Source organism: Thermobia domestica, chromosome 1, assembly GCF_964235325.1.
Source record: "Thermobia domestica chromosome 1, izTheDome1.hap1.1, whole genome shotgun sequence".
Classification (NCBI taxonomy): Eukaryota; Metazoa; Arthropoda; class Insecta; order Zygentoma; family Lepismatidae; genus Thermobia; species Thermobia domestica.
In genome coordinates this window covers 1,710,391-1,724,526 of record NC_137454.1, presented here as the reverse complement: position 1 = coordinate 1,724,526, position 14,136 = coordinate 1,710,391, and the positions used below count along the sequence as shown (strand labels likewise).

The 14,136-nt window shown below is 36.4% G+C and overlaps 1 protein-coding gene across 5 annotated transcripts in view; it reads right to left on the bottom strand.

Annotated features, from left to right (window-relative positions):
• S1P (membrane-bound transcription factor site-1 protease) overlaps window positions 1-14,136 on the bottom strand; it is an 86,712-nt gene that overhangs the window by 14,106 nt on the left and 58,470 nt on the right. For 4 of the 5 annotated variants that reach the window (XR_014130964.1, XM_081754394.1, XM_081754397.1 and 1 more), the window contains one exon: window positions 3,542-3,652. Coding sequence is in view for 3 of the 5 variants with exons in the window: in XM_081754394.1 (XP_081610520.1) it covers window positions 3,542-3,652 (111 nt within the window). In the remaining 2 variants the exon portion in view is untranslated. Of the gene's footprint in view, window positions 1-3,468; window positions 3,653-14,136 lie in introns of all 5 variants that reach the window. The other variant, XR_014130965.1, reaches the window with a different exon arrangement.

The following is a 14,136-nucleotide window of genomic DNA, read 5'->3' as shown; positions in this document are numbered from 1 at the left end:
TATGATATGCCTTGCTTCATGATGAGCAACACTTAATATCATACCTTATATGAGAGAAATTAAAGTTTCTTTTAAACTGCTCCGATGCTCACTGACATGTGTATCAAGGATTTCTATCCTGCTACTAAACTAGGAAGGCAGGAAACTACTCATATGTTACTATTTTAGCAACGAAAAGAACCCTTGGTACACACATCAGCGAATATCGAAACAGTTTGAAAGAATTTTTAATTCCTCAGACACAAGGTAACATGTCTTATATTTGAGTCACCTACAACAAATATTAGGAATTATCAATATAGTTAATGAAATGCCTCTCCGCCTACTTTACTTAAGTTTTAAACTTTTAATAACATCTTTATTGATGTACAGCTATTAAAATTACAATTAAATTCTTAAAGAAAGTAATAGCTTATGTAATACATGCTATTATCTTACAATAGCAAATAAGTGATCATAGGCTAGTTTTCTATCATATTGAATACACACCCTATAAAGAACCCGGTCTGAGAAAAACTTGTTGGCTATTTTTGTTCTAGTTAATGGAACTATGTTAGAGATTCAAAGAAGAGGTTATATACCCTCTTGTGTACATTATATATAATGTATATAACTAACTCTATGGCTATGGAGCCCGGAGGTTCAATGCCGCATTCACGAAAGTTCTCCATTGATTTCTGTCCTTAGCCAACTAAATCCAGTTTCCACTTTGTATTCTTATTTCTGTGAGATTCATGTCAATATTACCCTCCAATTTAAGCCTAAGTCTTTCTAATGATCATTTAGTAATTGGATTTTCAGTTACAAATTTGAAAGCATTCCTACTTTATTCCATTCTAGCTAATGACCTGCCCACCTAAGCCTCCTACATTTGATGACCCTAATAATGTTTGGTGAATGGTATAAACTGTGCAGTTCCTTGTTATGAAGTTTCCGCCATTCCCCATTCCTGTCTCTGTGAACTATGTGTACTGGCGTCCTGAAAATCCAAATGTGGTGATTGAACATGATCACCAGAGTCCTGGTGTGATGGTTTGGGGTGGGTACCGCTTGACGATGTGCTAGGGTCGTTTTTCCTTGATGATTCGGTGACTGGAGGAGTCTGTTGCAGGAGAGGGATAATTATGACACATTGTGGTGGCAGCAAGACGGTGCTCCATCACATTATGCCCGTGACTTTTTTCAATAGCACCCTCCCCGGCCGATGGATTGGTCGTCGGGGAACAATGGAGTGGCCGCCATGGTCACCAGACCTCACCCTCCCAATTTCTTCCTATGGAGACATTTGAAGGACAATGTATATGCAAGACCCATAAACAGTGTTGCGGAATTGAAGGCGCGAATCACCGAAGAATTTAACAACATTCCCACTCAGATGTTCCGAGATGCGTGCAGAAATATGCGTCTCCGAATGTAGGCATGCAGCGATGTTAATGGCCACCAGGTGGATCCCCAAATGGAGGATAGGGATTAGATACTGTAAAGCAGTTGTTTTTACATTATTATCTATAATTTTGTTTCATGCTATTCTTGTTTATAATAAAAATGTACTGATAACTCAAAAGGTGACATCTTGGAAACTGTGTTCATTTTTTTCTTTTCTTTCTTTCTTCAGTGCTCTTTGTACATGAACACAAACATGTAAAAGAAACATAGGTTACTTCGAAAACTGAGGATAAAATCACATCTCAGTAGTGGCACAGTATTCTCCTTTTGAGCTACCTTACTTTATTTATTCAGATGTAAACTGCCTTTGTGGTCACCCTCCATGATGCATTTCTTTTCAGCTACCTGACAACGTTGTTTTAGCCCTTGATGCTTTATGCTTTTCTAAAATATAATTATTTTTTGGCTTGTGTATGAATGTAATTTTTAAGCCTTTAATGCAACAATCAACCCTATTCTACTATTTCTTTTAATGCCCAGTACAACAGAAGGAAAAAATCATTCAATTTCTCGACTTCCTGCAAATGGCTTTAAACATACAGTACGTAAATTCTTGTTGCTATCCAGACAAATATCTAATTTACTATGTTCTTTACGCATAGTACCCAAAAGCCAGAGAATATTTCTCAAACACCTACTATCCCTAGGGCCCATTATAAAAAAATATTATTATTATTATTATTATTATTATTATTATTATTATTATTATTATTATTATTAATAATAATAATAATAACTGATATACGTAAACGAGAAAGATTACCATCATTAATTTAAGTCATTATTTGTAACGAGCAATGGTCTACATTATGACCCATACCAGGCGTTCTGGGATGAGTCTGCTATACCTTAAGAAATACATATAATTCCATTACAAGTGAATTTTGTTGCTTTTCTGTCCTGATTATTTATTCTTAATGAGTTATCCTAATATTTATATCATGATATCAGAGTTTTGAAGGAAATGTACGTATATATATTTCATTTGACCTAACTCTCCAGATGGTCCTTTGGAAAGACTTTCAAATCTTCCCAGACAAAAAACTGTATACAGGGTGTTACACAAAATTGCCAATATTTTGGGAATAAATTTCTCAAATCAAAATAAGAAAAGTGGTCGGGAGTGTATAGTTTCGTACTTATAGGGTGAAAAAAAAATAAAGGTCCGTAGTTCATACTATAGGACCGGTCGTAGTTGGGTGAAGACATCACTGAGGAACTGGTATGTGAACTATCCAAATATCCACATTTCAGAACTTCTGGTACTTGCACAATCATTTTTAGAAAGGTTGTTTGGAAGTACTGTACTTGATCACTCTCCATCTACCTCTCTAAAAATTTGTGTGCAAATACTGAAACATTCTTAAACATGGAAAATGAAATGAAATCTTTGAGTTTTACGTCCCACAGTTATGCCGGTTAGGCAAAAGGAGACGGTGATTATGAGTAATGGATGAAATGGTGGAATGAAGAAAGTGTTAGGAAACAGGAGAACCCCGAGAAAACCCACGCACACGGTGTTTGTCCACCACAAAGTTCACTTGGCGGGGCCTGGGATCGAACCCGGGACCCCAAGCACCAGAGGTGAACGCTCTACCACTGAGCCACCGCGGCTCCCTCTTAAAACATGGATATATGGATAGTTCACATACCAGTTTCACAGTGATGTCTTGAATTTACTATGATAGGCCCCATAGTAGTGGAGCTATTAACTTTTAAATTTCTCTTGTTTCACGTTTTCGGCACCCTGTAACTCCGAAACTATCCACTTTTGAGGACAAGTCTATATGAACTCTTTTCCTTATTTTCATGTGAAGAATCTGTTCTCAACATATTATGACACATTTTTGTAATACTTTGTATAAACTGCAGCTCTGAACTGTGATACTTAAAACTTTATTACAATGACATCAACGTTAAACACTATATACTTAAGCAATGCAGGCGATCGATTTTTACTAATACGCAACGTTTATGTATTATATTGTAATTATGATAAGCATGCTACCTCCTATCATTTACCTTTCGTGACCATTAACCATTGAAAGGATTGACTTTCAGCAGGTAATCACACAAAAGTGTTATGAACACTTACGTAGGTGCAGATTTATTTAAAGGAATTGGATTCGCCCATACTAAGTGCGGACACTGAGGCAAAGGTCTTGTCTGTGAGCTGCCCAGGTGGTTTTCTAACACTTTTGAATACCTGTAAAACAACATTAGAAGAAAAAAAAAACACTTCAATAAACTTTCACATTAATCCGAACAGGCAGTTTGGTTACAGGACAAATGAACTCACCACCCTACATGCTAGCGTACTTTACATATCACCAGAAAAAGTTCACCGCAACTCAACTGATTTCGAAACAATACAAATATTTGGTAATCAACCAATAAAATATAACTTGGCTATGGAGGCTACACATTACTATGAAGAAAAGAGAGTATTATACATGTAACTAGCGTTAATTACCAGCTTCGATGGGTTAAAATAAGAAAATATGTTCCGTTAGTCAGTCACTTCTTACCATTACTGAAGCGCACTCTCATATCAGTCATTTCCGATCATTTTTATATATATATCTTCTCCCTCTTCACGTTGTGGAGCTGAATCTGGATTTAAACAGCATCGGAAGGGACCCCGAAAAGTATGTATTCGACACTAATATCGGTCATTTTATATATCTCTCTCCCCCTCCCCCAAGTTGCACCATCAAAGTGAAATGATGCACCATCTCAAGCCCGAACCTCATCTTATGTCGAATATTTGTTCGAGATCGGTCGGCAGGTTCAAATTACAAATATAACCACTTTCATTTATATATATGAAAGGAACGTAGGGATTACTTGCCAGGTTATAGGGAATCCCAACGATCCTTTGGAGAATCCCTCGCACACATCTTGCGGAGGTTTGAAACATACATTTTTCAATCGAGCAGGTATGACTTCTCGTGTCATGTTTTAAACCGCATTCTCTACGTTGCGTTCTTTTTGAATTACAGCTCTCTCAAGTTCATTTTGCCATGGTTTCGGCACCTTATATCACCGAAACTATTCCTCACTGACCAAAGTCCCACAGGACTTTTTTGCTGGTTTCGGTGTCGGGAATCAGCTCCCGAAGTTTGTACAAATACCTCCTTACCATCCTTTATATATATATATATATATATATATATATATATATATATATATATATAGATAGATAGATAGATAGATAGATAGATAGATAGATATAGATAAAGTAGTACGGACCCGCGTTCGTGCAACTCGAGTCAGCAAAATGAACGTCGTGACGTCATAGGACAAAGGTCAATGCCCTTGGCCCTGGGTCAATGACCTAGGGGTACCTAGGACCACCCCTCTACATTTTGGCAGGGGTACCTTGGCCCACCCCCTAAATTTTGGCAAGGGTACATAGGACCAGCCTCCCTTAAATTTTCGAGATTGCCAAATCTAAAAATTTGGTATAGTAGTCTACGACCAGGGTATGTACCTCTATCACTAACAGTGACGACGCCAGCTTTAAGTTCTTAGGGGGGCAAAGGAGGGGCAGATACATTTTCGGGGGGGCGGCTATTTGCCATAGCAAAAATGACATTTATTATGTTTGACTTATTTTACATTACATTGTGTTTTTCGTAGCTGTTTTCATATTAGACCTATACGGTTACAAATTAAACTTATTCGAAGTAAAATTTGTAACTAACAAATAAGGAACGTCTGCACATGAAATATTTTTCATTGAAACTTTTGAAGCCTAAACATAAATTGAATTACTTTCGCGTATGCTACAAGTAACACATTCGTCTAGTACTATATGCTACCTATCTCTCTCTCTCTCTCTCTCTCTCTCTCTCTCTATATATATATATATATATATATATATATATATATATATTGAGAGAGAGAGAGAGAGAGAATTTACGAGGAGCCGCTGAAAATGTCGTAGTCCAATCCAGAATGAGTGTAGGTACTAGGTAGAAGAATGAAACCGTAGTTTAGAAAAACATATCTCTGTATGTAGAAATACAAATTTTCATATTAATAATGAAATTCTTATTGTTTCTTAGGCCTCTGAAGTGATTGTGTGTGCCCAAACAGATAATTTCACTAACGTCCAGATCCTAACTGTTATAACATTTTTGTTTCACCAAGGAAACTCACCGAAGTAAATTAATTAGGATATCAGTGAAACACCACGGGACTCCCCTCCGTTATATACAGTGAGGAAGAAGTAAGTGGCTTAGTATAAACGTGGCGATTTCTCAACAAATTATGCTTTACATCCAGGATGATTAATAGCAATGATTTCCCGAAATCATGGATGCAATTTGTGGCATTGTTCTTGAAAATTGCAGCATTTCAGCTAGTGGTGGATATAGCCCGGATCCGGAGGAGCCCCAGTTTTTGAGTAAAAAAAATAATTTAAGCTATTATTTATATGGTTTTTAAAGTGTATAGTAAACTCACGATATACTTATTAAAGTCTGAGGTCTGGCTGCACCCCGCTTTCTCAGTTTTTACCTTCTCAGCAAAACTTGTGTCAGAGATTCCGGGCATTTCTTTGGAACTCGTCGGTAGCATAATTCAGAATTGCTTGAGTATGCGCAACTTCTCGGCATAATGGGTTCCCAAAAAATCTGTCACGAGAATAAAAGAGTGGCGGCATCAAGAGAAGTCTTCTTCCAATTTGACCGTAATGCTAATCAATTTCGCTCACGAATAGTAACCATGGGCCAAATATGGTTCTATCACTATGATCCTGAAACGAAACAATAGTCAATGGAGTAGTAGCACTCATTTCTCCCTCACCCCAAGAAGTTCAAGACACAAAAGAAGGTTGATAAACGGTTTGCATTCTTCTGGGATAAGTATGGAGTCGTATTCAGACTACCTCCGCTATGGTCAGATATTTAACCCAGAATCTCTACATTACTTACTAAACTGAAAGAAAAATTCGAAGTTCAAGCCGCGGAAAATGAAAAAAAAAAAAGGAATTATGTTTTTTCAGGAGAATACACCTGTCCATCAAGCCCCTGCGAAGACAACTGACATTGCATAATCCAGTGGTGCCCACCCCCCCTTATGTCCATGACGCACCCCCCGCAATTGTCTATCCATAGGTATTCTTCCATGAAAAAATCTTTTCGATTAATTTTTACCCCCCCGTCAAACATATTTATATAGATTTTTACCCCCCCAAATATTTCAATGACGCAGTTTGCGTCATAGCCCCCCCTTGTGGGCACCCCTGCATAATCTAGGATTTCAATGTCTAGATCATCATTCTTATTCCGCAGATTTAGCTCCGTCTATTACGTGTACTTATTTCCCAAACTTAAATAACACTTAAAGTGCGCCATTTTAGATCTGATAGGGGAAATTTTTTAACTTTTCTGTAAAAACTCGTGCATTGTACAAGGTAGTATATTGACTCTCGGGGGAAGTGTAGAAGAAGTAAAACTTCACCACGTGGCTCTCCTTCTGGGTTGGGCTACGAATTTTTCAGCAGTTCCTAGTCAATATGGTAGACGTCACGTCAGTACTTTGAAACAAAATAAGTAAGGGAGCCACTAGTATAAACCAATTACTAACTAAAGATCAACACTCTGACAATACATTTTATTGAGAATCAATTTAATTCCATAAATTTATTATTATCACTTGCAGGAAGGGAAAACACAACTCTTTCTATCCCCTTCAAAAAATTAAGCCCTGGTAGTGGCAAACTAAGCTGTTACAGACACATCCTTGAATATTGAAAGCCGAGAATGTTTCAGAAAAAAGAAGTATAGAACCTTTAAATAAAACAAAATATGAAACTGACAACTTCAAACCTGGATAAATACAAACAAGTTATGTAATTGGTTTTACCTTACTTTTGTTTCTAATCGAAGTTGATACAATGAGAAGAAAACAAGTCGACCAAATCTAGTATTGTTCGCTAGGCACAATAATTAAAAATCATAAGAAAGAAGTATAACTAAAATTTACCTCAAAAGGCGCTAAATTAGTAAACAGAAGTATGCGTGCATACCCAGACGCTCAAAGAAGAAAGCTTCAGGACTAATCTACCACCTAGTAAATGCATGGAAAGCAGACTACAATTTGACAATGAGATTGGTTATGATACTGATATAAAATACTACATATAGAATGTTTAAAGCTTGTAGGAGTCTGGGGGGGGCAGTCAGGGGGGCAGAAGTAGCTATTAGGGGGGCGCTCGCCCCCCTTGCCCCCCCTCTGGCGTCGTCACTGATCACTAATGGGGGTCCACCTCGTGCTCCCCCCCTTCCATAGTGATTTGGCTTTTGATGAGCGAGTCTTTGATACGACGATGGGTCAATGGCCCATGTTCTCTATGAGTTAGGTGGATATTTTGAACAAGATTCATAGCATTTAAAAATATTTTCAACTTTCAAACTAAAAAATTCAAACCAAAATTTTTAAACTAAAATTTTTTTAAAAAAATTCAAACTAAAAATTTTCAACTATTTTTTTAAAAATTTCGAAACAAAATTTTGAAACCAAAGATTTTCGAAACAAAATTTTTCAAACGAAAACGTTTAAAACAAAAGTTTCTTCAAGCGAAAATAATTTCAAATAGAATTTAAGATCTAACAGTGTTAAGCTTTATCCGGTTTTTAAGTATTCGATTAACAAGTAAACGTTTTTCAACTATTCGATTAACAAATAAACGGTTTTCAACTATTCGATTAACAAATAAACATTCAACAGTAAATGCAAGAAATGAAACGAAGATGTTCAAACTAAAACAAAATTTTCAAACAAAAAATTTGAAATCAGTTTAAATACGCATCATATTTCAAACAAAGTGTTAGTGTTCACCATGGATACACAGTGGAAACATCCATTTACATGTATTCTCGCAGGACCTAGTAAGTGTGGAAAAACGTATTTTGTGAAGCGATTACTATCACATCTCCCAACCACGATCAATGCGAAATTTCGTAGGATATACTGGTATTATGCAGAATGGCAAGACGTGTATGCAACAATGTCGGTTCCAGTAGAATTTCACGAAGGACTTCCACGAATGAAAGATTTTCAGCCTCAAGATGGACCACATTTGATTATTATTGATGACCATATGCGAGAAGTGAATAGTGATATTGTTGATATGTTCACGAAAGGATCGCATCATCGAAATATTAGTGTGATTTTTATAACACAAAATGTGTTTCATCAAAGTAAAGCAAATAGAAATATGAGTTTAAATTGTTCGTACTTGGTGTTGTTCACGTACTTGGTAAAAATCCACGTGACAAGTCACAAATCAAACATATGAGTTATCAAATCATGCCTGAGCATCCACTGTTTCTACAAGAAAGTTAAGCAGACGCAATAAGAAATCCACATGGCTATTTACTGATGGATCTTAAACAAGATACATCCGATGAAATGCGATTTCGTACAAATATTTTTCCCGACGATTTGCATCATTATGTTTACGTACCAAAAAAACATGTTTAAATTGTTGTGCATGTGAAAAGGATGACTTAGTCTATCACGATGTCTCCTACAGAGAAACACATTGATCTGCTACGTGCTCTGCACAAAGCTAAACCGAGATTACGTAAAGTTATTATTACCAATGCAGATGCTTCATTAATTCATAGTATCTGTGAATGTTGTTATAATGTCTTAAAAGGCAATGATGTTCCATTGACAAGTGCACAAAAGGCAAGATTAAAGCGTTACAAGAACACGCTCCGCTACCTCGTGTACAATACAAAATCACTGGATAAAAAGAAGAAACATTTAGCGGTACAACAAGAAGGATTCTACCTGCACTACTTGCACCTATTGTAGGAAGTGTATTGTCCAATATTTTGTTTAAACAATAAACATTATGGAACATAGCAAGAAGATGGTTCTAGTGCAACCAGAAATGCTTCAACGAATGCATGTATCATCATCCAGTGTGAGTGAAAAGCGTGGATCTAATTTCAATCGTGAAATGCATCTATATTGAATACATCGTATCTAAGTGATGAAAAAAAATAGCATCAGTACAATAGAATATTACAGAAATATCTTTGTGTTATACGTAAACAAGAAGAACCAATACCACTTACAATTACATCAATGAAATCTGATGGCGACGTTCCGAATGTTGATGATAGCACGAAGCAAGAAATTTTAGCCGCTATACCACAAATGTATCGTAAGAAAGCCCAATTACTATTTCATCGTTTAAAACAAGATGACGCAATTACGTGGGATCATAAAGGAACAGTGTACATCAACGATAATAAACTACATGGATCCAATATTGTAGATTTAATGTGTTATGTGACTCGACCGAGGAAACATACCAATCCTCAAGGCCGGGAATTGTTTTGCAACTACCTTGCATCGTCAAACACGCCTCAAGAATTGATGGGTAATCCACGAAAATTGCATTATATTGTCAAGCATAATAGTATAACAGCATCTGAGGAATCAACACCATCGAAACCTGCACCAGAATTATTTTCTTCCGGAGAAGAAGAAGATGATGATGATGTTGTTTTAGAAATCCTACCAAAAAAAACAAAAAAAAAAGTATCATTCCACAATGGTCAACGTACAAACCATGAACAAAAAGTTGAAATCCATTTATTATAATCCAGCACATCCTGCATCATTTTCTACTGCAAAGAAATTATGGCAAGCCACAGGAAAATCAATACCTCTAGCTAAAATAAAACTTTGGTTAAACAAACAACCTACTTACACGTTACATCGTTCTGTACGTCGTCATTTTCGCAGAGATTTTTATCTTGTCAACAGTACTGATGATCAATGGGAATGTGATTTAAGTGATTTATAATCACTTCAAAACTATAATGACAACTACCGTTATATTCTTATTGTGATTGATGTGTTTAGTTGGTACGGATGGGATGTACCACTAAAATCAAAAAGTGCCGAGGATATAGTGAATGCATTTGAAATTATTTTCCAGGACAAGAAACCAATCGTGCTACGTAGTGATCAAGGAACTGAATTTACCAAGACAGTACAAAAGTTTCTCAGGAAACACAACGTGCAACATGTTACAACAAAGGATCCAGATATTAAAGCCAGCATCGCAGAAAGATTTAATCAGACATTGAAACATCGTATGTGGAAATACTTTATCAAATATCAAACGTACAATTGTATCAAAGTATTACCTTTACTTGTAAAAGCATACAATAAAAGCTGACATTCCAGTATTAAAATGGCACCTGCAAAAATTTCTCAAGACAATATACTGGAGGTGTGGCATAACTTATGCGACAAAAAACTACAACGTTTAAATCAAGATACAGATTTATCTGTTGATGATACTGTTCGTATTAGTAAAACAAAACGTATCTTTGACAAGGGTTATCTTGAGAACTGGACTTGGGAAATATTCAGAGTAAAAGCCATTGTACCAAGAAACCCACCAGTGTATCGACTAGAGGATTTAAATCATCAACTCATCGATGGTGTTTTCTACAGAGAAGAATTACAACCAGTACAGCTCCCTTCCACGTTCTTCATTGATAAAATATTACGTACAAGAACAAAAGGTCTCAGAAAGGAGTATCTCATCCAGTGGAAAGGATATCCTACTTCATTCAATTCGTGGATCCCTGCAACATCATTGAAGAAGAAGAAGAAGAAGAATGGAGCCTGGTCAAGATTTTTACGTTACACTTCCCAGTAATAGTTCCATGGATTATTTTCCAGAAAATACTTGACTTCATACATTACGAAATTACAACGACGTGTAGAGTTTCGCCAGAAATGGGATGTGGCAATTGTAGATATTCATTATCCACATTCTTTACTGAATATAAACAGTGAAAACAATAAAATATATTACAAACCATCAGGTAGTAGTGATCAGGAACCGTGGAAGATTGTAACGATCCCTGTACGCTATTATAAGAATATACGGGATCTTATTCATGCAATTAATACGCATCATAAAGAAACCAATTTATTTATATCTCATGATGCAAGTAATAATATATGCGTCATAAGACATCCCAATAAGGAAATCCATACTTCTGTACAATTCTCACCTAGTGTTAGTTTAATGCTTGGATCTGAACCGAAAAGTAATTTAAAAGATATGCAAAAGGGACAATATACACCTGACGTACGATTAAGTTCACCATCACAAATGTACGTCTACTGTGACATTATTCAATCTGTCATTGTTGGAGATACAATGGTACCCTTGCTACGAATTGTCAAAATCGATCCTGTGAATCATACCTTTGGAAGTCATGCAGTACAAATCTTTAATCCTGCACATTATGTTTCGGTGGAAAAAATGAATTTTGAGCAAATACAAATCGATATAAGGGATAGCACAGGTCATCGTTTGCCATTCACCTTTGGAACGGTGTGTACAAAACTATATTTTCGTCGTCGTCGTCATGACTGATCCGTATTTGCAATACTACCAAAAAAAAAAAAAGCGTTATCCGGTATCGGAAACGTCTATGTGGGAAGTCCCTATCAAGATGTGGAATTGGAAGTTTCCTTGGTGGCTTATTTCGTTCAGTGTTACCACTTCTGAAGCAAGGAGCTAAAACTATGGAAAAAGAATTATTAAAATCAGGTGCCAATATGATTAATGATGTTGTGATGTCGAATCAACCGCTGGAAGAATCGTTTCATGAACGCATACAAGAGGTAAAATCAAATTTACAAGAAAAAGCCAAAAATAAGTTGAAAACTATGCTCGGAAGTGGATATCATAAACGAAAGTGGGACGACGGCTCTCAGTTTGAGATTGGCCTTCTAACGATCAACAACACCAGCAACCCTACTAAGAGACGTAAATTATCACATAAGAAGAAGAAGAGACCATTGACATCGTCACCAGATATTTTCGATTAATTCAACGATGGCTTTCTTGCATCATCAATCCTGTGAATGTATAAAAAGTGAATTGGACATTTTTCAATGTTACCCACGCAAACCAGTGTTCTAGACAATCGTATTATTGGCTACAAACCAATTAGTTCAATAGCTGAAAATTCACCAACAGAATTTGTAGTGAGTGGTAGCACTGATGAATATATTGATTTGCCACAAATCTTATTGTACACCCAGCCACAAAAGTATCTCCCCACTAAGTGCTCTAAATCCATTACTTGGGGTCCAGGTCTTTTGCAGTTGTGAGAATGCCTAGACAGATACAACCAACTTACACGTAACTTGTCTCGGCACTGACAGCAGTTGGTAGCACTGAGTCAAGTCTGCATGGAAGTAAACATGTGAGTAGATGACGCACGAAACATTGCTCCATTCTGAGATCAATCTCTCTTGTTCAGAGCGTGTTGTCCAATGAACATCATATGTTAATCTCAATATTGCTGTGTATGTAATGTATTTTTTCATTATATACTGTATATTCAAAGAAATAAAAACACTGATCACATATGAATCAGAAAATGCTTGAAAGTACCTGAAAATATCAAATCTAGAACAAATGCTGGAAATAACTTTGTAAATGATTGCCTGCATTGAGAGATCTTCTCCAATTCTCCTCATTCCAACATATTTTTCTTTCTGGAGGAGAGAAGATCTTTCTTGTCACACTGAGTATGCACTGAAATTGAAATTGAAACAGAAACACTTGAAAAAGTTTCAGCCTGGTTGGGACTCGAACCCAGGTCCACCAAATAGAAGTTCAATGCACTAACCACTCACCTACCGCGCCATTTAAACTTTCACCCAAACTGATATCTAGTTAAAATCGTTTCATGGAAAAATATAAACAAGATACTCAAATATAACAAAAACAAATAAATATAAAAATACAAATAAAAACATAAACAAGAAAATATAAGCAACTTGTGTGAGTGTCTTAATGACTTACTGGGAACAATTCTTTGGAACTCATTTTTGGCCCATACTATAGCAGTAAGGACGTGTTTAGCCCTTATGTGTTCATCAATTCTTGTCCAAACACGTTACTTGCTAGAGAGTTACGAAGGTTGATACGGATGACGTAATTTTGTGTTGTTGGCATTTCACCTATAAAGGAAGTTGTCTCAACTCTTAGACCCAGAGAAATTGAATATTTTTCATGTTAGTATACATGAGAAGTTTTGTAGATTATAAAAATTTCCTGAATTGCCACAGCCAGAATCGAACTCGCGTCCCCAACATTATGAAACTAACGCTTAAGCCACTACTCTAAGACATCACTGTTCTAGGAGAAGGAAAATATGGAGCTGCAGTGAATTCAGTAATTACACACTTTTACGATTCCAGTGTAATAATGCTGAAACTTTCAGATTTCAGTCATGATAAAGTAGTAAAATATTATGCAGAAAGAATAGTCCAGAGAAGTCAACTTTAAATTGACAACTCATATGTACGGAGGCGCTGCCGTATGCTCTCACCTCGGGCCCTGAGTTTTCACGGCACGGCATTGGACAGATACTTATATTGATTGGAATCTGGTGTTTCAGGGCACTGGATTATTTTTTTAAGTTAATTTAACGAACCTTCCTCAGTACCTTGTTTCCTATTTTGACGCGTTTTACTCACTTTAAATGGGCCACTAGGTGTTGGCGACGTTTACGGCATGGGGTAGGTCCATATTTCATATAGCCTCGCTGCTGAAAGGGACGTTAAACTCAAAATCAACTCAACACAACTCAACAAAAAATACAGTGCTTCGCATCA